General features: G+C 40.3%; 1 protein-coding gene across 6 annotated transcripts in view; it reads right to left on the minus strand.

Moving 5' to 3' along the window:
• NYAP2 (neuronal tyrosine-phosphorylated phosphoinositide-3-kinase adaptor 2) overlaps positions 1 to 27,686 on the minus strand; it is a 170,960-nt gene that overhangs the window by 23,130 nt on the left and 120,144 nt on the right. For 4 of the 6 annotated variants that reach the window (XM_020792643.3, XM_020792641.3, XM_078389178.1 and 1 more), the window contains exons 5-7: positions 26,101 to 26,313; positions 22,073 to 22,114; positions 15,339 to 15,442 (exon numbers count right to left, since the gene is read on the minus strand). In XM_020792643.3, the coding sequence (XP_020648302.1) occupies positions 15,339 to 15,442; positions 22,073 to 22,114; positions 26,101 to 26,313 (359 nt within the window). The remainder of the gene's footprint in view (positions 1 to 15,338; positions 15,443 to 22,072; positions 22,115 to 26,100; positions 26,314 to 27,686) is intronic. The other 2 variants (XM_078389179.1, XM_020792642.3) reach the window with 1 other exon arrangement.

Consider the following 27,686-nt stretch of genomic DNA (forward strand, 5'->3'; position numbering starts at 1 on the left):
ATTCCACTAAAAAGGGGGAGTGAGAAATACAATCTCGTGCTAGAGATTGCATGTCATATGATAACATTATAACATGTTACATTTTTGGTGAAGGAGAAGTGAAGGCAAAACCTGGCTTGCAATTACAAATCCTTCACTGGACTCCAGATTCCTATTTCTTGTCAACTTCATCACTCAACTGTTCTTTCATTCCTGAATACCTATGTACCTATAAACACCATTTATTTGCATTTGCTGAGCTGCTTCTCACTGACTTGTTTCCAACTGGCAACAGAACTGGCTGTTCCATCCAGGACTGGTGAGATCCTAACAGTTTTGTCCCTTGAGCACTAACTGGGGGCTGTTCAGCAATGGATGAAGGTGAATGGACTGAGGCTGAATCTGGGCAAGACAGAGGCCCTTTGGGTGGGTGTCCCAGACATCGGTGGTCTGTGAAACTCCCTCTCCTTTGGGGGGGTGACTCTTACCACTAAGAGTGAGGTTTGCAGTTTGGGTGTACATCTGGACGTGGTGCTCACCGTGGAGACCCAGGTGTCATCAGTGGTTCGTTGCACACATTTCCACCTTTGGCAGATTGCCAAGCTGCATCCCTATCTTGATGTGGGGATGCTCACCACTTTGGTCCATGCGCTCATAATCTGAAGACTAGACAACTGTAATGCACTGTATGGGGGGCTGTCTTTGAGACTGACACAGAAACTTCAGATGGTACAGAATGTGGTGGCCAGACTTCTTACTGGGGTAAAAAACGACCACCATATTTCCCCCAGTCTGGCCACCTTGCATTGGCTGCCCATTCATTTCCACACTTACATATAAAGCCCTAAACAGTTTAGGACCTTGATATCTGGCAGAGCTCCTTCTCCCACCCAGTTCCGATAGAGTCACTCATTCCAGCCAGGCTGGGCGGCTGAAGGGCCTAACAATGAGGGAGGTCCGGAAGGAAAGAACGAGGAACCGGGTCTTCTTGGCAGTGGCCCCACACCTTTGGAACAACTTGCCAGTGGAGGTCCGCCTGGCTCCCTCTCTGGTTGTTTTCAGGAATAAACTTAAACTTGGCTATTTGGGCGGGCTTTTCTTCCTGCAGTATCTTAATTTCTTATACTTTCACCACCTTTGATCGATAATATATGTTTATTGGTTTTATTGTTTTTTTGATTTGTAAAACACCGAGAGTACACCTTTGGTCTTGATGGGTGGGATAGAAATCCAATAAATAAATAAAATAAATAACTAAATCCTAAGATCTGAGCAAGGAGTCCATTTATGGTCTCAGGAGAAAAGCTTCGCAATTGTTGGGTTTCAACAGGAGTTCTGAGAAATACATGGTTTACGTCTCAGCTCTGAGTTCTTGCTACATCCTGTATGAGAGACACTTTTGAATGATGCTAGGCCTCCAAATAGATCTTGGCTATTCAGGGTTCCATTTCCTAGGGTTAAGCTTTCCATAGTAACCAGGTTGCTGCTGCTAGGTCATGTGTTATATAAGACGTTCTGGAATGGATGCAAAGATGAAGAACCACTATGTTGTTATCCTCACCTCACAAGAGGGCAAGGCATTCTGATGTACTTTCAACAAGATAATAAGAATGGCAGGGTTTTTTTTTGTCCAAATTAAGCAAAATTTACATTGTAATGTAAACAAATGAAAGCTGAATGAAATGACAATGACTGTTCCTTTGTTGCAGGGAGTTTCAAAGATCAGAAGCAACACAGGAGTTGCTTGCATCTTTTAAAACAATCAGCCAGTTGTTCTGTGCTTGCTGTGTGTGCTTGTATGTGTTCTGTTTCTGAAATGGGAAAAACAAAGCAAAACAAGGAATAGTGTCCCTTGTTTTGCTTTTAACTAGAGGCAAACAATCCCTGATAAGGAAAAATCTTCAGTGATGTATTTCACTGGTCTGGGTAAATCAATGGGAATGAAGCTTTCTGTGACAGTGTACATGGTTGAGAATTTTGTACCAGTATGATTAGATGAAAATGAACAATTTTGTAAGTATTTTTACATCCCTGTAGTCCAGTGATTCCCAACCTTGGATAATACAGTCGTGCCCCGCTTAACGATTACCCCGTATAACGATGAATCCGCTTCACGACAATGTTTTAATTGGTTTTTTTTCGCTTTGCAACCATTCCCTGCTTTGGGAACTGATTCTTCACATTACGACAATCAAAACAGCTGATCGTTGGGTTTTCAAAATGGCCGCTGGCTGCTCAAAATGGCTCCCCGCTATGTTTTTGGATGGATTCCTCGCTCTACAGGCACCGAAAATAGCCGCCCCTATGGAGGATCTTCGCTGGACAGTGAGTTATTCAGCCCATTGGAACGCATTGAATGGTTTTCAGTGCATTTCAATGGGCTTTTTTATTTTGCTTTACAATGTTTTCGCTCTACAGCGATTTTGCTGGAACGAATTAATGTCATCAAGCGAGGCACCACTGTATCTGGGAGTTGCAAGTCTTGGACAGCAATTCCCAGAAGTCTTCACCACTAGCTGTGCTGGCCAGTGTTTCTGGGAGATGTAATTCAGGAACATCTGAGTTACCCAAAGTTGGGAACCACACTGGAGTCTGTAACAGGAGTATGCTGCACTGGTGTGACTATGCTGCATGAGAAAGCACCAGTGTTACTGAACTGACAAGATAAAACCCAGTCTTAGAATTGGTGCACAAGTTCTAGATATTATACAAAGTTAAAATAAGTTGATTCTTCAAAATGTTAAAGAAAGAAGAAGAGCATCCTTCTTTAGTGTTTAGCTGTTTGAGAACGTTGTTCTTTCTCACAAGGAATGGATGACAGTTTGGGCTGGTTTGTTTCCTCAAATTTGCAAGTTTTTGTTCATAAACTTGGTGGAAAGAGCTTTAAAAATATTAAAAATGCAAACCTGACACATTCACCTACACATTCAGAAGTTTCCAAACACTGAGCTATTTAAATTTTGGCTGTCCATATTCAACAATGTTTGTTATGGAACATATGGGACCATCAACCCATGCGAAATATATTTATTTTTAATGTTTGTTTTTGTAACCTGCTCCTCATCTTTACAGCTACCTTTTACCTGGGTACATGATATTTTCCATATTGGAAAAAGGCATACTTGGTAAGTTTGAGCAATGTAAATGGTGTTTTGTTTTGTTTTCAATAAAAGCACCATCAACATTTACAAAAGTCTTCATAGATTTTGTAGAAAGAAGTTGAGATCAAAAACACTGGAATCTGCAAAAAAAGCAACAGATTTGTCTATCCCTAGTTGTTGCTGTGCTCTTCCAGCACGTTGACAGCAGATGTACAAATCCTAGCATGTTTTAACAATGGGATTGTTCTTCAGCAAAGCAGACAAAACATTTGTCTTTCACATAAACTGAGATAGTCTAAAACAAAGTATATCAATAACACCCTCTTGTGGCCTTCCGAAAAATGGCAAATTGTAGTTAAATCTCAATTATAACCGCCTGCAACAAATTGTATGAGTACATATATCCATCTTATTTCAAGTTTCCATGACTAAATATGGAGACTCCATGACCAGACTTTTAGGTCAGAAGCTTAAAAGCTACACTATGCTAAGAGATCTTTAAAATAAAGATTTCACTAATACAAAATTTCAGTGGCAGATAATACCTTCTCAAGCACCTATCCCACCCCTTTTGGTTGTCATAGAGCCTATCCATACTAGCATATAGCTATGATATATGGTTCCCTGTTAGATCTGTTTTGCATGAAAAATGAGACCTTGTCTGCTTGTGTTTCTACTTAAAATGATTTATTTATTTATTAAATTTATAACCCACCCATCTAGACCAAAGTCTACTCTGGGTGGCTAACAATAATAGATAAAATAAGAACAATATAATAAAATAAAAGACAACAGTAGTAATATAGTTCAAGACGGGAAAATATTCAAGTGATGACAGGATTGATAATCCTGTCAGCACTGATCATGACAGGATTGACAGGAATGAAAATTTCATCAGTTTTCATTGATGAAAATGATCCATCCTTCCCCTTTATGAGCTGGCCTGTATCTTTCTGGCACAGGGCTAGGACATGACATTTTTCCAGCAGGGAGGGGATGATTAATTGAGATACAAAATAGCTCTTGTTCTGCCTTTGTAGATGGGTACAAAGAGTTAAACTGGATTGCACTGAAGATAAAGACTTTTTAAGCACCAGCGGGATTACACCAAATTTCACAATGTCTTCTCAGACCTAGTGCTGAAATTATGAAAACTGTGGGGTTCACAGTTTTCATAATTTCAGCACTAGGTCTGAGAAGAAGAAGGATCCTGCTCATGCGTGGACTCTACAGGGGAGCATAAACATGTATTTTCTAGGGTTCTTGCTCACATATAACTAAGAACCTCTCTTTTTCAGACCTGGTGTTAAAGTCTTGGAGAACACACCAAAGGATGGGGAGGGCAAAGAAAATTTATAGTGCCAGAATAGGGCTGCACATATTGTGAGCTTCCACTAATTCACCATTTTGCAAATTTTGAATGGTGGTTCTATGAAATGGATCATGGCTCTAGTCTTGAGAGTCACAAGGTTCATGGATCTTAAAAGAGCTGGACGAATCTAGGATGCCTACCCCTCCAAGAAATAAGTTGCCTGTTCTTCTATATCACCGGTGTGTCTTAGCAGATATCCTTGTTTCTTGTGCCATTAGCCCCTCCTGTATTTAACCCACAACTTCTATTTAGCATGGACAGTAGCAGCTCCATTTTATGTTTACAATTCTCTACTTAGTTATGTGTCAGAACGGCAACCCTAATGGGGCCTTCAAGGTAAGTGAAATACTTAGAGTGGCTTTACTAGTTCCACACACTCACTGAATTTCTATTGTTGAATGGGGATTTGAACCCAGGCCTCCTGAGTCCTAGTCCTTCACTCTATCCACTACACTACATCACTGGGTATATCCTCTACCACCTTTTTTCCCTCTCAGGGTCATTGACAGTCTTTTGCTGCTTTTCTGCAGAACATCTCAGCGAAACTTGGCTATTATCACTACACAACAAATCACTGTTTCTCTTTTCCGTACAGCTAGGGTTGTAAATGTTGTTGAAATAAACATTTTTCCCCAGCTTGGACAAAATTGTGAGTGTTTGTGTGCTGTTTTTTGGATTCTAGGATTTTTTGTGAATAATTTAGATAGTTATTTTGGCAAATAAAGAGAGGTTACATTTTGTGCAAAATGAAAAGGGTTTTTGCACAAAATAATGCTTTCCCAGAAAATGTTCTCTTTTTTCGTTAATGCTGCTGTTAACAAAAATGTTTTGCTAATCTCTTTCTTCTTATGTAGGAATGAAAAAAATCTCTGTGGTGGGCAATTTTTTCAACAGAATGGACCATAAGCATATTTGGGAATATTGGTTACATCCTCATTTATAATGTCAGCATTTTCAACAAGACTACATCAATTACAGTATTTGTAAACACATGTGGCCAACTAGAACAGCAAAAGGAAAGCAGTTTCAGGATTCTCCAATTCGAAAGGAAGAATTATTAATGGGGCAGAAAAGGACAGGGTGATGTTCAAATTTTACACTCCTGGTCAGGGAAGGAAGATGCAGAATTGAGGGCACAATTCATATGATGGACCCTTCAGAGCAGCAACTGCTATTTGAGTCACCTCCTTCCAGAGCCTGCCTGCACCATATAAGTTACTTTTGATTATGTTTGTGAAATCTGAATACTTTTTCTTTTCCTGGAATTGTTTTCACATGAACTAATATTTATGCTGCTCATTGAAGCACCTGACAGTTTTTGTGAACCAGTCTGATTGCCACGGGCATTGACACATATATCAATGGCAGTCAGAAAACAGCCGGGAAATAAGTATTCCCTTTGTAAAAGCAGATGGATTACTCATCTAAACAATAACATGTCTTACAGGGCCATCTAGTGGTTATGAAGTTGCATAGTGCATTTTTCTGATCATTTATTATCCAAACAGCTTGATTTCTGAATTTGGAGCTGAAAACGATGACTAGGTTATAAATGAAATAAAAGTTCACACTCCATGAATTTTATGTTCCTGTAGGTAAATCAGATTTTCTCTGTTTACTATACGATGTTGATATTGTTCATCTATGACATTACTTTTACAGAGGCTATGTATCTTTAGCAACAGCACTGGAAGAATAACTTTAGAAAGTATGTATTCTATTACCAACAAACCTCCATAGCAAAAACCGGAAGCAGCAGCAACAACAAAAATTGCACATCTCTAGTTTTTGGGAGTTGCCCAACTAGCTCAAATAGGCTTAAATAAGGAACAGGCAAATCTAGATGGCAGAGAGCTTGATGCCACTCTTTTCAGACCATCTGGTTTTGCAACCTCTCCCTGCAAAGATTGATCAACCCTTGAAAAACTTACCACTCATTAAAATACTTTGTGCCAGAACTAATACCAATGCTAATTAGCTGAGATGAATTCAAGGAATTTATGGCCTAAATCCAGTTGGTAGTCCCATCTAGATTACACCCATTGAAATAATGGGATTTACATAACGCATACAATTGATTCAATGGATCAACTTGACTTGAACTGTTAATTGGATTTAGGCTATGTTTGGAGTCAGGATATAATGAATATTTGCTAATTTTCTAACCACAGAGGGAAACAAAACATTATCTTGACGCATGGTGAAAATTATCCTCTGCAAGAACTTTTTTACTCAACAGCAACAGTATCAGCAATAAACCCACGGTTTCTCTGTGAAAACATGGCAGGGAGAGGAATGAAACAAGTTTATATTTTGTAAAACATCCTGGAATTTCATGAGAGATTTATTTCCTACACAAAATACATGTTTGTGTCACAAAAGACAAAGTTTTGAACAAAATACAAAGATTCTGTTTCCTCAAAAAAAAAAAATATAATTACTGCAAATTTTGGGCAAAAAAAGTCCTGAAATGTGAAAAAGGCATAAACATTTTTCCTACCCAGTGTGCATATGGGAACATCTGAAACTTTAGTGAAGATTTAGATCTCTTGTTCATCCGTGAATACTTGGTGGCTCAGGAAACAAAAGTGAATCACCAAATTGGTTAAAAAACACACTAATTCATTGATTCATATTTGTATGAATCAATGCCCCCAATGAATATGACTCAATGAATTATTAGTGATTTTTGATTGGGCTGTAAAACAGCCCCCCAGACACAAAATTGCAAGGAAGATTCTTCTGAGTATCCTCTACAATGTCTTCAAGTTTGGTGAAGATTGGGTTGCAGATGTCCAAGCTATATACCCACAAAGAGGGCCCCAGGAAAGTCCCCCCCCCCAGGCACCTAGAAACAATAAAATCACCAAGAAGCTTCCCATGATTCTCTCCTGGTTTGGTGAAGTTGGGCTTCCCCAAGGCAGTTGCTAAAGGATACTTTCCATGGGGAACCCACTTTGTGGGTATATAACTTGGATTCAGAAACCAAATCTTCACCAAACCTGGAGGGATTGTAGAGGAGAGCCAGCAGAAACTACTCTGTGAATTTGGTGTCTGTAGGCACTTGGGGGGGGGGTGTTTTATAAGGTTTTAAAGTAAAAAACAAATTGATGAATGATTTGTCAGTTCATCAGAAAAAATTATAAATTCATAATTTGTGAATTGTTGACTTGATCAATCATGAATCAAAATGAATCATTATTTTTCTGATTTGTGCCCATTTCTAGTAGTAAATTGCACTAGAATAGACCTGTTTATCAGTGGAGATTTAGCAAGAACTCTGTAAGTTCCATTGCTTCAAATGGACCTAATTTTGTTGCAAGCTATTTTAGCATAGTAAGTCACAACTAGAGTAGGTGAATTTGAAGGAACGGAACTATACAAAGCAACCAGATTTCACCCACTGTCTCCTGAGCCAACACTTGTGTTTCAGCTGAAATTGGACAAACAAATGAGATGAACCAGGGCCACTTTAAAGTAGAAATAAAAACATTAGAAAGTCCATTTTGTTATCTCCTCTGAAATATATAATTTGACCCTGAGAGATAATGGTAGGGAAGAAGACATAGCCCCAGATGTTCACAGATTTATAAGCTACTCCAGTGTTTTATCCTCTGTTCACATATCAGATGTATTAGCACCTTGTAGAACTTGCTATGGTAATACCAAAAAAGCCTCACAAATTTAGAGAAAATTTAGGCTGATTATGACAATATCTTTATATTAAAATTTTGTTGTTATGTGCCATCAAGTCAGAGTTGACTTATAACAACCCTAATAGGGCTTTCAAGGTTAGTTAGATATTCAATATGTGATATTTCCAGTTCCACATTCACAGTGACCTTCCATGGCTGAGTGGGGATTTGAATCCAGGACTCTTGAGTCCTAGTCCATTCCTCTATTCACTATGTCACACTGGACATCACAGCAGAGCTTTAACTAACATCTCTATAAAACCTGCAGCTATTGCTAGCATCTCTTGTGTTTTTTCATTAATTAATTTATGAGCTGTCTTTTATTTTATTTTAGGAAGTTAAACGTCAGAAGGAAGGGTGAAGTATGTGAACATTACTAAGTCTAAACTTGTGTATATGATATATAAAATGCTTTGTAAGTAAGTTTGGAAACCTCAAAAATACATTCACCAGAGCTTTGAAGCATGATTATATAAATTTCTTTGTTAACAGAAATTCACATGAAGCAAATTTGGAGGATGTACCCCTAAAATCCAAATCATTTGCACTAATTCCAATGAGCATGGTAACATTTCAGCTCCGGATTCTGTATCTATATAGCGGATATTGATTTCCTTCTTTAAAAAAGATTGGGTTCTGGCTCAACATCCATAGGCATATCCAAACATATGAATAAAACTTAAATGCATAGACAACACACAGAACAAATCCTATTTGTGTGTGTACTTGTGTGTGTGTGTGTGCGTGCGCATGTGTGTGTGTGGGTGTGTGTACATACATGCACACACTGCATCTCCAGGCAGAACAAATTCAGACAGCAACACTTATCTGGAGGGGTTGTTGCAATTCTGAATCTAAAATGCACACTACATATGCTAGACTTCCCCAACCTCATGCCCTTTGGATGTGTTAGAACAGAGTTGTAATCATGTATATGTAAGAGTCAGTTGACTGAAGATGGTGGCTGTTACAGCACAACACAGCTGGACAGCACCAGGTAGCACAAAGTCTAGATGCTAACTCATTTTCCAAAGTCTAGTTCCTTAAAGCATGCACATTCTTTCCCTTGCCATAAGATGGAGCCACTGGTCCAATTCAGCCATTTATAATCTCTTTAAGTATATCTATACTTAGCAAAGTTTTCTAGTAATTTTGGAATTTGTTGGGTTTATTGCCTTGTAAACACTTCCCATCTGTTCAGCACCATTTTATAGAGCAATAAACAATGTGTTGGAAAAACTAAAGGGGGAAAAGGGGGGGGAAGAGAGGGGAAAAAGCAGCAGATCATGATTCTTTAAAAACTAGAATATTTCTTTTAATGTGAGCTTCCAGGGATCAAAATCTGCTTCTTCAGACACATGGAGTAAAAATGCACATTTTCTATATTTGTTCATATCTCAGTGACCAGGTGGGAACAGAGATAATAGACAAAGTGACAGTGGTTCATCACGCAGATCTACGTGTCATGCAGTCTTTTATTTCAAAAGGCTTACAGTGCCTACACAGACCTTCATGCCAGGTACTCAAAAGTCTGCACTACTTCTGTCTGAAGTGGGGGCATGGGGAGGCAGGGCATATAGACTTTTCTCCCATCCTTTGAGATCTATACACTTTCAATCATAACATCTTAAGAGGTCTATGTATACTCTGTATCTGGACATAACCATGCTTAGATTAGACCCAACAAAATGCATGGGACTTCAGTTAGTAAAGATCAGCTGATTTTTTGTTCCAAAGAGAAAATGATGCCCCCTTCTTTTTCATCTACTAGCATCTGAATGTTTCTTCAACACTGATGTAGACTAGGCTATGGGACACATACACACACACACACATACACAAATCAGCCCATGAGCTAGATGGTATAGCCAGGTGATGCTGCTACCACCTAAGATGACTGGCTCACTCTGTCTAATAGCTGAGCCAGTCCTGATGATGCATTAACAGAATGAAAATGTGTAAACTTTATCTTTATCTGAATGTGTTTGATCTGCCACCCAATGACAGATCTTGTTCTCTGTAGTAAATCATTTGCAATGACTTCTTTGCACAGATAAATCGTAACATAAAGCAGCAGTAATTATGACAGTGCATGCCTGCACAAACTCCATATCCCCCCTTTTATTTTTTAGTATTCCTTGTATTTGTGATATGACACCCCACACAGAAACTGTGTTACACAGCACCAGGATCCAAGACTGGCTCACACTGTTCTGTAATCCTTCCAAGTGGCACAGAAAATGTACAGGTAAAAAAAGGCCATCAGGGTAACATTGAATAGTGTGAGTTCTTTGAGGCACTGGATTCTCCTTCACTGTGTCTATTTTTGTTACAATCCAGCCAGATCATAGTGTTTCATTAGATTCCCTCAGCAATGTAATCTATTCAAATATAGTCATTAAGGTTAAAGAAAAGCAGGGAATAGGGATCAAATATTGCCTTGATACTTTGGATTTTGAGACATTAATAACACTTAAGTGAAGAAAGCCCTGTGCCACCACTTCCTCAGTCCTAAGCATATGATACATCTGTAATCACTACACGAGTCATTTTGCATTTGAAGCCTTACACTTACACCAAACATATGGTCTTAGCAATAATCTAATAGAGCAAAATAGTCATATCATATTAGCTCTCTCCCAACTATATACATAAAATTATTCTTCTGACTTTGTCTCCACAAACGTCAGATATGAATTCTTTAGGATATTATAAGTAGCCCATATGTAAAGTGAGCAGTGTTTTTTAAAAATTATATACCTACTTGCCTAAGGACCAACTACCTGCCTACTTAGCTACCTACATGTCTGTCTATCTATCTACCTACTTATCTATCTATTTATCTATGTCAGTTCTCAACACAACACCCCCTTTTCTACTGTGACTAGTGTGCCTATACACATAGTAAAATACATGGTAGAATTCTGAGATGGTTTAATGCTGAACCTTTGGGTCATAATAAGGGACTGAGATGTCTCCTTTAAAAAGACGTGTGAAAGTGTTGCTGCTTTAACAACTATAGCTGTGCCTTGGTGGCTACAGAAAAAAGTACTGCCATTTAGTCCCTATTGCCTAAATATCACCACCACCACCCCTTTTGAATTTTTAAAAAGGCCATTGTGGTTGACTTTTTGGCTTGCACTGCCTATCAAGGACTTCACTTAAAATTAAAAAAACTAGTGATGTGTACCATTTTAGACAAATATATAAATATGGATACCATCAGGCATTCATACATTTCTGAGGTTATTTTAATTTGCTGTGCTGATGGATAAGCAGCTCTCAACTAATGGTTGTTGTGGGTTTTTCGGCTCTTTGGCCATGTTCTGAAGGTTGTTCTTCCTTGCTCTAACAGGGAAACTGCGGGGGGGGGGGTGAGTGTGGCAGTGGGAACCACTATTTTCTTCTAAAAGTGAGATTCCTCTGCACAAGACCTTTTGTCCGCCCTAAAAATCTAACAGGAAATCTTACTAGATTTCTCTGATGTTTCACATCTTTTTTTCCAGGTGGCATGATGGAATTTTATTATTTCTGCACAGAATGGCATCTTTCCTGTTAGGGATTCACAGGGAAGGACTAAAAAAGCACTTCACTGGACAGGCCTGTTAGCTCCCCTGGCAGAATGGCACTTTCCTCTCACAGGCTTCACTTGAAATGATATTAAGCAGCACAGAATTTGACAGTTTCCTGTGCAAAAATGGGTGAAAAAAACCAAGATGGAGGGCTCTTTTTCATAGGACTGTGGGGACTCTTGTTGATGCAAGGGGATGTCACAGTGTAGAGTCTTGGTATGGTGGGATTTGGGAAAATTGTCAAGAACAAGATTTCTGGGAATACTCACACATCCCTATAAGAAGACAGAAATGAAGGAGAGTATGAGGGTATAATTCCAGGTGTTGTGAACACATTGTCCCTTTCAGAAGGAATCAAAGAGGGCCATGCCCACTGCACTTATAAATTCCCTCATTCCCTTCCTTTCCTGTGGCTGCCTTAGGAAACTACTCTGCTCATTGGCAAGATTGAGGTTTTCACCTGCCAGTTTAAAAATGGTGGAAAAGTAAAAAGAGGACATGTGTCTATTGACTTCTCCTGTCCTGACCAGAAACTCTTCTGTCTTGCCTGCACCTTAGGGCCTCTCAATATTTCAATGCCTGATGCAGTTCCATCATTAGCGATGACCTGGCTTTGTTGTTGGCATTTCTCTCTTTGCATGATTTTTCCTTGTAATCCAGAAACAAACAAATAGTGATTAAGACTTGGATAAGCTGTGAGTCGGAATGTCTCCAAAAGGGCACAGTGAAGGTTGAGCACCAATCTGTTGTGCCATGAACCATGCTGGAGGGGCAAGTGCACATTGCTAGCTAATAGGAAGCTGCCATGTTACCTGAAAGGTCCAAGCCCAGTCGTTTGGCTGTTGCATTAGTTGCCTGTTTTTAATTTAATGGAACATCCAAAAATGTTTTGAGGAGGTGCAGATTATTCTGCTATCTTACCATTCTCTCATTTCATTTTGCTACATGGATAGACCAAGTTTATAAAGAAGAATCCACGCTGGACTATATTGTGATGGGCTTGCTGTAAACAGGTTGAAACTTGAGGGATGGTTTAAGGACACCTGTCTTCTACCCAAGACAAAGAGTGCACTCTTTATTCACTCTGAATTTCCTTAAATGAGGTCACCCAAGGTGCCATACCTTTGGGACAATATGATAGTGGGCACAAAATCTCCAGCAACATAATACTAGGGATCAAAGTTAGTTAGTTAGGCATCCTTCAGTCTCGAAAGACTGTGGTAACGTGCTCTGTATGGAGGACTTGGAACAGTGTCTAGTGTGGCTGAAAAGGCCAATTCGAGAGTGACAATCCTTCCACACTGAAGACAAATCCAATCTGTCCCCTGCCCAGCTCCCTGGTTTTGCTGCTTTTGTGACTTCCTCTTTGCCTCGGCCTGCTGGACAAGGGTCTCTTCAAATTAGGAGAGGCCGTGATGCACCACCTGCTTCCAGTCTGAATGCTCAGATGTCAGGGTTTCCCATCTGTTGAGGTCCATTCCTAAGGACTTCAGATCCCGCTTGCAGATCTCCTTGTATCACAGCTGTGGTCTCCCTCTGGGGCAATTTCCCTGCACTAATTCTCCATACAGATCCTTTGGAATCCAACCATCAGCCACTCTCACGACATGCCCAAGCCAACGTAGACATCGCTGTTTCAGTAATGTATACATGCTGAATATTCCAGCTCGTTCTAGGACTACTCTGTTTGGAACTTTGTCCTGCCAGGTGATACCAAAAATCCGTTGGAGGCAACGCATATGGAAGGTGTTCAGCTTCCTCTCCTGCCATGCACAAAGGGTCCAGGACTCACTGCAGTACAGGAGTGTGCTCAGGGATCAAAAGTAGGTACAGAAAAAGCCAAGAAAAAATAAACAAAAAGACAGGTACACAAATAGATATGATTCCTATTTTGATAAAACTCTTTTTCAAAATAATTTTTTTTAAAAAGCTAATTAGGACAACCCACCTTCACCAGCACTGAAAGACTAAGTGAGGTGAAGTAGAAGAAAAGCTAGTCCCAAGCAATGTTCATTAAGAATCATTGATAAAGAGTTTCCTTGAAAACAACTGGGAAGGAATAATGATGGAAACTAATTTCAGCTGGATTCAAAGGTCTCAACAAATGAAGGTGTTTTTTTTTTTGTATCTCCTAAAACTCAGCATGAGGGGAAAAAACTACATTATCTCAAGTATTCACACATTTGCAAAGCTTAATAAAGTGCACCAAAACCACGCACTCATTTTAAAGTGCTGATTGCCAAAACTGAAAAGCAATTATATTGAACCATGTTTTAGATAAATAGTGGTCATGTCCAGAGGGTTCAAGGTCCATTTCTTATCTGAAGATGGACAAAAATCTGAAAAAGGAGAAGAAAAAAGGGGGGGGGAGAAGGAAATTATGGCACAGCCATATCCTTTTTTTTAAAAGAGAGAAATTGGTGTGTGTGTTTTTTGGGGGGGGAGGGGACTGGCTACAAACTCAGCATTCCTGACAGAAAATAACTTTCTGAGCAAACTTTTTCACCAGGTGAGGATTAGGCAGCTTGGGGTGGGGTTGAAAAGAGCCCTGAGGAGCCACACACAGTTGGGGGGGGGGCATCCTTTGCCCAGCCCTGCTGTACTAAAATGTAGGAAATGTATGAATAAAGTTAAATGCACAGATATTTTAAATGTGCACATAGGGGAAAATATGCAAAAAAAGTGCACGCATTTTAGTGTAGGAAAATAAAAATAAGTCTTGCAACCTGAGATGAAATGTGCAATTGGAAGAAACACAACGAATTGGGACAGATATTTGCATCTTTGGGCCAGAACCATATCTCTTTGTGCAGCTGTCTTATTTCTTGGGGGGGAAAAGGGGGAACGGACTGTTCAATGGTGACACGTTATCAACCCCATTAGTGAGAGAGAATTCATCCCTATGTTCAGAGAATACATGACACTCCCAGCCATTCATAATGTATGTAGATTCCCTCTGTTTATACCCTGCTTATTATTGAAATGTGGCTATTTTATAAAATATAGGAATGTTATTTAGTTGCACTACTATGAAATATCAGCTAGGTTCTAGGAATTATGAAAAATGTTCATTTATATGTATGCAAACCATGCACAAACTTCAAAGTAGAGGCACATATAGTATCATACAAAGAGGTCAAAATTTAAACAGTATATACAAAGTCACAGAGAAATATAGTCAAAAATGCTGTAGACAACATGTTTAAAAGAAATCTACATTATAAAACAATATTAATCCAATTTATCAAATGCTGATAAATTTTCAAATTCAGTGGGGGCAAATACCACACAGAACTGAATTGATTAATGAAATCATCATCATCATACTTTGTGTTCAGCTATAATACATAGTACAAGAGTCGTCACATTTATTTACAGAATGAAGAAGAAAATAATAATAGGAATTTAAGACAAATTAATAGCAAAGAAAGCATAGCATGGTAATTTTCTTTGCTTGTGAAAGAAGAGAGAGAGATGCACACATATACAGGCATACAAACAGAAATCAAACAAAACACGCAGAACAATTTACATTAACAGATGACAGACAAACACAGAGGTGAGACAATTTGGCATGTTGCATCACAGGAAGTCATTCACGATTGGCTAACGATGGTACCTGGCTCGGTTGCAGATCACTGGCTTGCCTGAGAGGAGTAACAGAAGGAGGAGGCACACCGGATGTGGATGCAGATCGCCCTAATCGGCAACTTGCTCTCTGTTCTGGAAAGGAAAGGCAATATATTAAATGACAGAATTCTACAATGTCTTTCCTAAGCTGGAAAAACTCTGGTTCTGAACCCAAGTTCAGAAACATCTGTTTTTCTGTTTTAGAACATTTTCTCCCCAAAGTGTGATATCCTTTGTTATAAGTGATTCTGGAATTGGACATGCAAAGACATGTTACATTCCAGAGATAATCCAGAAACACATGTGCTTTTCCTTTTGATATTTTTCTACAACCATACCTTTTTCACCACTTGAGGGAGTATTACTTCTATAAAAGCATTTCTCTCAAGTTATGTCTTTCCTCTTCTACTTAAAGGAATAATTCATTGTCATGTCCACACTCCTAATTATACTTAATTACATATATTTTGCTGGACTTCGCCTCCTGGAATCCCTTGATGTTTCATGAGCAGGAACCATAGAATCAGTCTCTGCTATCAACCTTCCACTTTTTGTTGGAGGTTTTCTTATAAGTATCTGTGGGAAAATTATCAAGGACATAACAAGGTTAAAGTGGTTGCCCCACCATAGGATGTTGGGCTCCATTTTCACTTGGTTCCAGTCAGCCTGGTCAGTGGTGAAGAAAAGTAATGGAAATTAATCCAGTGGATCTCAGCCTGGATTAAGCCTGTAGTTCTCAGCCTTTGGTTGTTCATCTCTTTTAGACTTTGTCATCCAGATGTCCTTGGTAGCATAGCCAATGGTCAGGAATTCTGGGACCTGAAGTCTCAAATATACAGGAATACTGGGAGGAACTGTTGATGGGTGGTAAAACATATGTTTCACATGCAGGAGGTCCTGGATTTAATCCTCAGCATCCCCAAGGCTGGAAAAAACTCCTACCTGCAATATGCACAGCCTCTGCTAATCAGTATATACAATACTGGGCAGTGTGGATCAATGGTCTAATCCAAGGTAACATAGTTTTTTATGTTCTGAAAGACTGATCTAGAGGCAATAGAGCATTTTCATCACAGCTTAGAAAACCACCACCTCACAATAGAAATGTAAGGCCTAGAGATGGGCATGAATTAGTTCAGACCAGGGGGAAGAAATTCATTGGGGTGGCACCAGATGTTCCCTCCCCAAACTCCCTGGTTGGCTGTCCCACTTACAAGCCTCCATGTGCCATCTTCCTTCGCTGGCTGCCCAGTCTAAGAAGGCGCTCAGGCTTCCCTTTCCCATCTCCTCTGACAGCTGGCCACTCTGACAAGGAAGCAGGATGGGGATTTTCCCTGTGCAGCCATTGAGTGGTGGGCTGCCAGGAGAGTCAGGGAAGGAAAGCCTGAGCTTCTTCTCCGAACTGGGCAGCTAAGGAAGGAGAACAACCTGTTTGGCATGCAGAGGCTTGTGAGTGGGGCAGCCAGCTGGGGAGTAGGGGGGGAACATGTGGCACCTGTGGTGTGGTGCCAATGGATTTCATCCCCCCAGGCTGAATTAATTCATGCCCATCTCTAGGCCTCATGCTGACTGAATAGCTTCTGAGACTGTGGCACACACAATCATACCCACTAATATTAAAACTTAATTCAGATGAAGGTTGGTATTCAACATTCATTGTCACTCAGTTCACAATGGAAGAAAACTTAAGACAGTAAATGATTCCCCTATTTTCTATATTTTGTGATGCATATCTCTCTCTCTCCCACCCCCTTCTGTTTTGTAAATACTAATCTGAACTGACTCAGGGGTTTGCCTCTTGATGGCTACTCCACATCCAGTTGTGTCTGGATGTGGTAGCTGTGGGTACTGTTGTAGGCCACATGCTCTCCTTGAAATTGTTGAGGTGAAAAAACAACAAGGCTTTGTTTACCCCAAACCTCTGATTTGTTTTTCCTCCTTTCAAGGGAAATGTCAGCGCTTTCAGTTGGGCATATGCACTATCGTGAAAGATGATTGCATCTTTGCCAGCAAAATCCCTTTCATCTGGCATCAAAGAAATAAAAGTCATCATACTCAGAGGTGGTGTTTGCTCTTCTTTCCCTCTTTTGGAGTGTCTTTCCAATATTATCTGCCTGTTGAAATACTGGGTTTTCTAGCCCAAGATGTTTCTCATTAATGCCCCAGTATCCTTCTGTTCTTTCAAGAATTAAGAACTTAAATATTTATCCTGAAGCAACAAATAACAGTGAAGTGTAAGTAGGGCATCATGTGTTGTTGTTTTCTTGCTACACTCCAAAACAAAGACATTTCACTGAAAGAAAACTCTGGAGGGAGCTGCTAAGATACCATGGAAAATCTATTCCAAAGGCACGCAGATCCCAGTAACCTAATGCCCAAGTTGGCACTTGCCATCCTTGCACTGCAACTCCTACAAAAATCATCCAACTCATGCCGAGCAAAGCTGGTATTGCAGGTTGTTTTCCTAGACACAAGAGCAGAACCCTGTTGACATGCCAGCAGAGGGAGGAAGCGGCCAAGAAAATCCTCAGTGCTGTTTTTGTTGTTGTTGTTGTTGTTGTTGTTGTTCTCTCATGGGCAAAACTAATCTCAGAACAGATGGCTATTTTGTTCCAATGGGATGTCTCCATTTGTCAAAGCATCCTTTTCCATCAAAGTAGAGAAAATATGGAAGTCTTCATTGCATCATTAGAGGTTTGGGCTATACAAATTAGCCTGGTCCCAGGTGATAGTCCAGAATTGTAACTGGAAGTTCCACTCTTGTCTTGAATGAAGGGGCATGAAAGTATGAAGGAAGATCATCTATTCATTTTCATGAATAGGGCCTTGGATTAAGAGTTTCTAACAAATTTGCACAGTCTTTAGAAGCAGGCCTAAGTCTTAATGCAGAAAAATAGCATTCTACAAGTGGGTTTTTTGGGCTCTTTGGCTGTGTTCTGAATGTTGTTCTTCCTGACATTTCGCCGGTCTCTGTGTCCAGCATCTTCAGAGGACTGGAGTTGGAACTCTGTCCATACTCTGTTGCTGTTTGTTGGACAGTTGATTATTTATAGCTGTGGGAACAGCTTTTGTCCTTTTCAGGAGATAGGGTGATCAGTGTGTTTTTGTTGTGGATGTATTGTTGTGATAAGTGGGAGAGATTATCTGTCACTGTGGTTGATGGGTGTCTTTAGCTGGTCTCTTTAACTTGTGCAAAGTTTTACATATTTTGTGCTACTAGACTGGACTGGGCAAACTATATCCCTCTAGATGTTATTGAGCCACAGGTTCCCTCATTCTCCTCTATTGGTTATGCTGGGTAGGGCTTTTAGGAGTTACAGTGCAACCACATCAGAAGGGTCCTGCTTTGCTCACCTCTGCTATAGGTAGGTCAAGAACCTTCAATAGAGAGGAATGACATTAGCACTGAGAAAAACTGGACCAGCTCTAGGTTTGAAATAGGCTTGGGCAAATTAACCCAGCCCTAGTCCCCTCTCTGTTTGCCTGGGGCTTATCTCACAACAGGAGGTACTAGCACTCTGAGCAGTATACATGATGTAACTGGTAACCGAATCCAGCTGGTCCTGAAATTTCCCACAATGCTGTGCAAGAGGGCTGCATCAGAGCATTGTGGGAAATGAAAATCCGAGGGTAGGTTCAGCCACATACCTCTGCTCAGAATTCAGGGATGGATTTTTTTAAAATGTTGGCAGTAGCTCTAGGATACCACAAGCTGAAATCAGCTCTCCACAAAAAGAAATGTGGAATGCGTTCAGATTCAAGTTCCAGTCCAAAAGTTTATCTCTATCTCTGGTGTAGGAGCAATGTAATTGCACAAGCTGACATGACCAAATAGTAAATTTCTAGTGTATTGTATCATATACCTCTGGGCAGACTCTCTGTATAAGGGACCAAAGACAAATGTTAAACTGCTAACAAATGAGGGAAGGAAATTAATGTAAAGCATTTTCTCTTGGCGTGAAAAATAGAGAATTTCCTAGACCTGTTGAAATGACTTAAGCCAATGTTTCCAGCATCTTTTTCTTGTTAGCATTTGTACCTTAATAACGGAGATGAAACTTAAGGATCATTCCTCTGTGAGCCTAAAAACATTTAATAAATATGCAACTTTTTTTCTGCCCAGCTGCTAAATTGTCTGGAAAACTGTAAAGTCTGTGGAGTTATGAAAGTAACAATGGAATCATAGAGAAGCAGTCAGACGTGTAAAGTGCCTTAAAATGCGGTGTGATGCATCTGTTTCTGCAGTAGGTGGCAATACAAAACATCTTTTACTAGCAGCTTACTGGGAAAATGCTGTTTAAAACACCCAGAGAGTGAAGTTCAATGAAGCCTCCCCCCCCCCCGTTTGCAGACCCCCTGTGGTTCTTCACTGAAGCAGCAGTGGCATGTTTTCAAGGATGCTGTGTGTTAAAACCACTGACAGCTATTCCTCTGAAAAGCCCTCTGGTGGGAGAGGCCAGGAACCCACTGGGGAAGAAACATCTCTCGAGAAATTATCCGAAAGATAAGGAAATGGCATGGAAAGCTTGGAAGCTGAGTAATGCACACAGTGTCCAAGGTCACCTTAGTATTTACCAAAGCAGAGGCGAAATGACTTCCTTTAAAAGTCAGCAGTCCCAGCATGGTGTAGGTTGTAGTAATATACTGGGAGCAATTGAGCCTAATTGAATGGCAGTACTCAGTTTCAGAAGTGGATTCAAGAACAGAAGGATCAGGTGAATTGAATCTAATTGCTGTCAGAAAGAACAGCTGTGCTTCACAATGGAGGTATATGCTCGTCTGCCCCCCATTTCCTCATGCTGAAGATTACAAGAGGACCTCTGTGAATACCCTGGGTCCCACTGTGCAACACTGTCACCCGCTGAGTATTGCCAAGTTGCTAGATTGCTTAGCTGCAGAGTCCCCACCATCCATTCACCCAGCAGGCAGGAGGAACTGCACAGAGATAACTGAGCTGGCATCCAAAATTCCAGTCTACTGCTTTGCTTTTTTTTTTCTTTTTTTCTTTTGGAGGACTGTTTTCCTAAGAGCTCTTTTGTGCCCCTCTGGTTTGTACCAGAAGCCCTAGACTAAGAGTCTAGGGCACATCCCTCATGTGTGCTGAGCATACAGAGCCAGGCCGTTTGGCAGCCTGAGGCATAAGCCAAGATGGTGCCCTCCCCCCTACATTCTATCTGCAAAATCCAGCTGCCCAGGAAGTTCGATCCTATTTCAAGACTCACAGAGGGAGAGCATCCTCCAACACAATGGAAGGCAGCATGCCAGCTTAGAACACAGCTTGGAAAAGTTACTTTGGGCTACAACTCCCAGAATCCTCTAGCTATCATGGCTACTGAGGAACCTGGGAAGCTGTAATCCAAGCTCTGGTGTAGAGGTTGTAGCACAGTGCATGTGGCAGCTTGGGGCTCCTGCTGCCTGCCTCCAGAATCTGCAGCCTGAGGAAGTTGCCCCACTCTGTCTAATGCATAGTATGTCTGCAGGTATACAGTTGTCCTTTACCTCCTGCACCTTTGGCTCTTTCATTGTAGAAAATATGAGACACAAGCCTTTATAGGAGGGAGGCTCAGCCTACGTGAGAAGAACCACTGGGATTTGCAAGGTATGTCCTTATGACAAAAGAAGTGGGGAAGGCTAGCTCCAAGAACCATTTTTCCATCATGCTTCTTCTAGGACACAATAAATAAGTAAATAAATGGGGAAAGTGCACACATGCACACACACACATGCACGTACACAGACACACAGTACATATACAATGAGAAATACTCAGTGTATCATAGTTGATTATACCTTGCCTTTACAACTTGACTGACTTGCATGATCAAGGGGTGGGGGTCTTGTTTCAGGCTTATCAAAGAGAAATTATGGGCAGTCTAATGATGTCTTTGCGTGCCAGCTTTATTCCATTTTATCTCATGGTTTCTGAATCCAAGCCATGCTGATAAATGTAGATGATAAAAAACTATGGTCACTTTCTTCATATGCACTCAGCATACACTGAATGCATATGAAGAGGCCTTTATCTGGATAGCACCCCTTGATTCAGAGGAACCTTCTACCCTAATCTCTATGTTATATTATTCCACCACATTTCAGCCTGGAGTCAAGCACACTTGGAGCGACTGAAAGCTAGCAACGCCATATGATGGGTGGTGGTCCTACTGATTTCAAAACTCCAGCCTTTTTTTTTTTTTTTTTTTTTTTTTTTGCTGTTGTGAAGTGTAAATTAGGAATCCATTTGTTTTGCATTCTGTTTGAATAGAAGCCCCTTAGAAGGGGGCAGATGGAGTTGGTGCACATTTGGACCAGCTATGGCTGAGGAGCCAGTGGAGGGAAAGGCAAAGTCAGCAGTAGGAAAGGCTAAATAATTCTGATGGTGTTCTATTTTTTCTCTTTAGCAATGACAAAGCAGTGCAATTCATTAACATTTAACATTCTAACTGAACCAACAGGAGATGGGGGTTGAATAGATTGGGTTGAATGGTAGTATATTGGATTTGCTGCTAAGGGGAAGCTTTCTAGCCACCATTTCCCCTGGTGGGCCATCCTCTCTGAGAAAGGTCACAGAAAGCAGGGGAGCTTATACACACTCAGCAATAGAACTGACACACAATGTAAGAAATAGACTTACCTGTGGCTGGGCCAGTTTCATTGGTGAGTGTGTGTAAGCTTTCAGTCTTCTAATTTAGGTAGAAATCACTTTAGCAAGATGCATCATCTTACCTATTTTGTCTCTGGTGTTCTGGGACCAGCACAGGAGTAGCACTATATAATAAACAAAAGAAGTGGGTTCAACACAGCAGGCATTTTGTCTTCCCTATATTGTTCCTTTTTTTCCTAAGGCACCCAATTTCTGTTGTGCTCTTAGGCCCTTGGTGTAAGAGGAAAGTCTGCAGATTTCCTCAGCTTTGTTCAATATGATCCAACTTTAGAATCTCCCATAGGTCCCAGTGGACCAGCTAACTATTATTACTACAGCTGCCCAGCTGACATTGTTTAAAGGCTACATGATTTGGGATTTCATCTGTAGCTCCCAGAATCTCTGAGCCAGTATGACCAGTGCCACCACTCATAATCATCTGCTGAATGGCTATCAGGCTACCAGGGAGGCAACCTTCTCTGTCTAGTTACCCTACCCATGGAATGGTGGTATTCAAACCACAGGAGGAGCTCAAAATGCAAACTCAAACTCATTTTGCACTGAAGAAAACTTTAACCCTTGTGTCCCTGGCAGGAAACATAGCTTTTAACAAAAGGCCCTTTCACCTTTGTGAAAGTAAAAAAATTATATTCCACTTATATGACCATTTCTCCAATGCAAAGCATTTATTTTTGCTCAGGGAAAGTGGTGGCACTTGTCAACAATTGTTTGTTGTATCCTACAGAATGTTCAAACAGACCAATTGATCTGAGGGACAGCTAAGAGGCACAGTCACATGTCATTGTTCTCTCATTAACATAGATGATTGGATTGGTCCTGGATGGATGGCCTAGCCTGAAATGGCTCTCTGAGCCTTCCCCCACCCAGATGACAAGCTATGGGTTGACTTGTACTTATCATCATTAGCTCACAAGCCAAGCAAAGAATGGGTCCTATCCTTCAATGGTGGGATAAGGTGCAACTATCCCACTTAGACCATGGACCACTGGTCTAAGTGGGATAGCTTTGGTGGAGCTTTAGTGCAGACTGCCTTGGCTTGTGTACCATCTAACTTTCTCTTGAACCTTCCATCATAAATTTAAAGTCAAAGTACACAAGGCATTGGCCTTTGGCTCTCTGATGGTGGGATTCCCCAAAAGCTGTGTTACTTGAACAATTACCCTTGTGAATTTAGCCCATATTTCCTTTCCACTGACCAATCCCAAGACAAAGCAAGCTAACTGATCCTATATGAAAGGTGAGAAAAATCAACATGACAGGAAGTCTCACTTATGAAGTCCTAACTTTAATATCTAGTAATTTGGCCTTAGCAATAATAAATGAGAATTCATACACTATAACAGCCTGCATTTTGCACTCAGCTATTCCTCTGAAGTATTCAGGGCAACACACTTGGTTCTCTTCACCATTTCCAACATTTAACTTTAAAGATTAAACTGAACCAAGGTCCCTCAGTAACATCATCCTCAACATTCCCTTCATGCTGTGTGGGTGCACCGGAGCACACCACTCCATCAGGGGCATGCAGCCAAGCAATTGTATTGGCCCATTTGCTTCCATTTGTGGCTGGGACTCTGCACATAGGGGCAGAGCTTCCATGCAGAGCTGCAGAGAATTAGAGGGAACATTGATCATACTTGAGTAGGGAGTTGAACACAGTTACAGTACTTTCCCCCAGATTTGGTAGTCTGTCCAATAATCTACACTGGTTCATACACAAGTTCTTCCTTTTCTCTTTAAATAGGCAACCACCTCAGACAGCAACACAAAAGGGGAAGAGGAAAAGAGAGCTGTCTACAAGGGCATTATCAAAACTTTGCATGCTAAGATCACATAGGGAAGGCAGAAGAAGGAAATACCTCTCTCCTTCTCCTCCAAAGCATTGCTGTCACTACAGCTGCCTAATTGTCACTGTTCAAAATCTGCAGAGCTTAGGAAAATCTTTGAATTCCCCACCCAGCATAGCCAGTGCCACCAGCCATAAGTATTTGATGGGTGTTTACCAAGCTCCCAGGGCACATTCTTTTCTGTATGGTCACCACACTCATGGAATGCCCTCCCTAGGGCAATCTACTTGGCAAGGACATTCAGATGCAAGGCTGAGGCCCTGTTGTTGCTCTCATTACTTGTGAGCATTTTTAGTATATATCTTAATATTTTAATTTTGGTAACATTTGTATTATTGCTTCAATTACTCCTGGTGTCATTTTATTGACTGGAAAGTTATTAATTGAAAAATAATAAATTCATACAAAATCAGTACCCCAAGGACATTTGCTGGTAGAGAGGTATATAAATTAGATAGCCAGGTAGATACATGGATAGATAAACAGAGAGAGAGAAATAGAGAGAGAAGTTGGTGTGAAGCAGGACGTATGCTGACACATGTATATGATCATTGCTATACTTTCTCCCCATACTCCCAATCAGCAAAATCACAAGAGCTTTCTTCATATAGACGTTCCCCTATATGATGATGTATCAACATATCAGACTATGTGGAGAAAAGGCATGGCTTTGCGTATGTGCAGTATCTCTGAATCAAACCCAGTTGTGCACACAGTCCACAGATATAGTATGCTTAGAAAGGCTTGTCCTCCAGTGACAATGAGGGGGATTCACCTAATTAAGGCACATGGATAATTGAAACTTCATGTTTACACTAAGACAAGTAAGTCTGGCATTCAGGCATTTAAAAGAGCAATATCAAGTAGCAGTCTTGTTATTGCTCACCTCTACCTCTGTCCTAAAGTGATGATTTGATAACAAATTTCTCCGCTATATCAGTCAAGATTAGGTATGTATATTCTGGTAACTGATCAGCATCAGGTTACAAACATTCCACAAATGCAGAACAGACATGTGCTTAAAACTAGTATTAATACTAAGATGTAAAGAAAGAAATATTGTAAGAATATTTTTTTCTGCTTCACACGACTTTAAAGCAGCTCAATTAGTTATACCAGCTTAGTAAAGATCTCCTTTAAGATTAAATCCTTGCAGAGTACTAAGAAGTCTCAGCTGCCAGCAGGGTTCAGCCTTTCCACCACAAGCAGCAAAGACAATTTTCCTGCCAGATATGACAAATTACTAAGAACAGGACCATAACGTTGAACAAAAATTATAGAGACGTGTATCTAAATGGTTGGGGTGCATCCTCTTATGAGACTTCCAAAAGGTGACCTAGAGGGAGAGATTTACCTTGATTTTTTGCTTGCAGTTTTGGTGTGTAAAATACACACTAATGCTTGTTGTGGGTTTTTCAGACTTTTTGGCTGTGTTCTGAAGGTTGGTCTTCCTAACATTTTGCCAGTCTCTGTGGCCAGCATCTTCATGAGCACAGAATGCTGTCCTCTGAAGATGCCGGCCACAGAGACTGGCGAAACATTAGGAAGAACAACCTTCAGAACACAGCCAAAGAGCCCAAAAACCCCACAAACAGCATTAGATCCCGGCCGTGAAAGCCTTCATGAATGCACACTAATGCCTTGTTTCTTGATGCGGCAAGCAATCTCTACACAATGAGACAACTCAGAAAGGAATTTCAAGGTCCTGTGAGATTTCTCATATCCAGATTTTTTTAAAATTGCACATTCATACAAAATGGCTCTAGCTTCTGTTAATTTTGTGGTGTAAGTCACATACCCAGAATAAGCCCACAAGGGCAGCCTGAATGTTACGAAGATGGAAGCAAACTATTAATTGCTTTTACTTTTAATAATTCGTGCACCAAGGCAAATGGTTATTCTAGGTTTTTTTTTCAGAAATGCACACAAATATATCTCAAAATTGAACAAATTTGATCTTTGACAATCAAAGATCCTCACAATCTTGCAGCAAACAAATTTCTGCATTTGTGTTTGTGTGTGTGAGTTCTTGTATGGCATGCAGTAACAAACTAAGTCATGATCTACATCCCTAGCTGCTGCTAAAGATTCTGTATTGTGCTAGATGACTTACGGCATAGAATTTTCAGATTTCAGAATGATTAATTTTTGGAGTAACATACTGCCTGGGTGGATGTGGAAAGATACTTTTAGCTGTAATTTGTGATAATCCATTTATCTGGTTCTTTTGCATTTCCACTTACCCGAGCTATTATTTCCTGCCAACATAGTTGGACTAACAGAAGATCTTCCAAGTCTACTAGACACAAGTGGGGGTCCTGGTGTCCCATCCCACTCCTGAGCTTTTATTGGCTCTCTGGACGAAGATGGCCCATGATGACCTCCTCTTTCTTTGTTTTCCAGCTTTGGTAGTGGTTCAGTGCTGTGGCTCCTGATCTTCAGTTCATCTAATGGTTCTGTGAAACAAAAGATCACTGTTGATTAAACAGTATACAAATTGCATTCACATTCTCCTTCTTCTACTTTTTGGTAAGCTCTGCTACAAATGCATATGATAAAGGGCCATAATAAGTGACAATTCATATACATTATTAAAATACGTATTATAATAAAATTTCACATCTAACAGCTGAGAGAACTCACAAAGTAGATAGAAGAACTATGGGTAGAAATAGAAGTTTGTATTAAAATCATTTATGGTAGCAGAGATGAACATATTTTACAGGAGAGCATGTTTCTCTTGCCATCAATGTCTATTCCCAATAGGAAACCTTTGGATTTTGTGTTCCTGCTTTTGTGGGACTGCAGTTCCCATAATTTCTTACTATTGGCCATATTGGGTTGGGATGATGGGAATTACCGGTGAAAATATCTGGGGGATCCCATGTCTTTGTCCTAGATAGAACAAGATGTTTGATCTCAATAAACATGGACTAGATTAACACCAAAATAAGATAAGGAAGCAAAGTGTTCCTGTATCATAGTGAATCATGAAAGGCATCAAATGTTAGATAAAATGAGGCATATTAGCTTTTCACAGTGATAGCAGGCACCAAACAGGTTTCTTGATCACTACTGATTGCTTGGTTGGAAGCAATTATAGGGTTTCTTATTTTTAACTCTGAGATGCATACACAGGAACATCATAGTACTTAGTTCAAATTTAACTCTGGCTGATCATATCTGTATAGATGAAAATCCACTACCAAATGCAGTTGAATCAGTCTAAATTAGATGGATTAATAGACTGCAATCATGGTCTAATGTCCTTAAAAGGTCTTCTGCACTTCCAGTTCTCCTGTGGACTGGAAAGGTATACCAAAGGGAGTTTTTCAAATTAACTACAAATCTTGTAGCTACTTTTCCTCTCATGACTATTCTGTTTGTTCTCTTTCCTCCAGTTTTGCTGTAAAACCAATGCAACGCTAATCTGAAGAATGAGATACACAATTACTCCACATTTTACTGGGTTTGAAAAAGCTAGCAATAGTGAATGAGTGAATAAAAAATGCACAGAAGCTACTTTTGAGACCAAAGGGACAGAATCACACTTTAGAACTACAGTTTTGAAAGCACATTCAGGTATAGGGGAGATTGTTGACGAAGTCCCAAGACGAAAGGGGAAGAGGAAGCTGTGATGGTAATAATAATAATAAAATTTATGTGTCATCGAGTACAGTCTTATTGTGACTCTTTCAGGGGTTTCTAGGTATAAAGCACTCAGAAGTCATTTACCATTTCCATCTTTTGGGGGGGGGCACCCTGGGGCTATGCAGCTTGCCCAAGGCTACATAGGCTGTCTCCTCTCCTGGGAAACACAGTAGGGAAT

Source organism: Pogona vitticeps, chromosome 3 (genome assembly GCF_051106095.1).
Source record: "Pogona vitticeps strain Pit_001003342236 chromosome 3, PviZW2.1, whole genome shotgun sequence".
Lineage (NCBI taxonomy): Eukaryota > Metazoa > Chordata > Lepidosauria > Squamata > Agamidae > Pogona > Pogona vitticeps.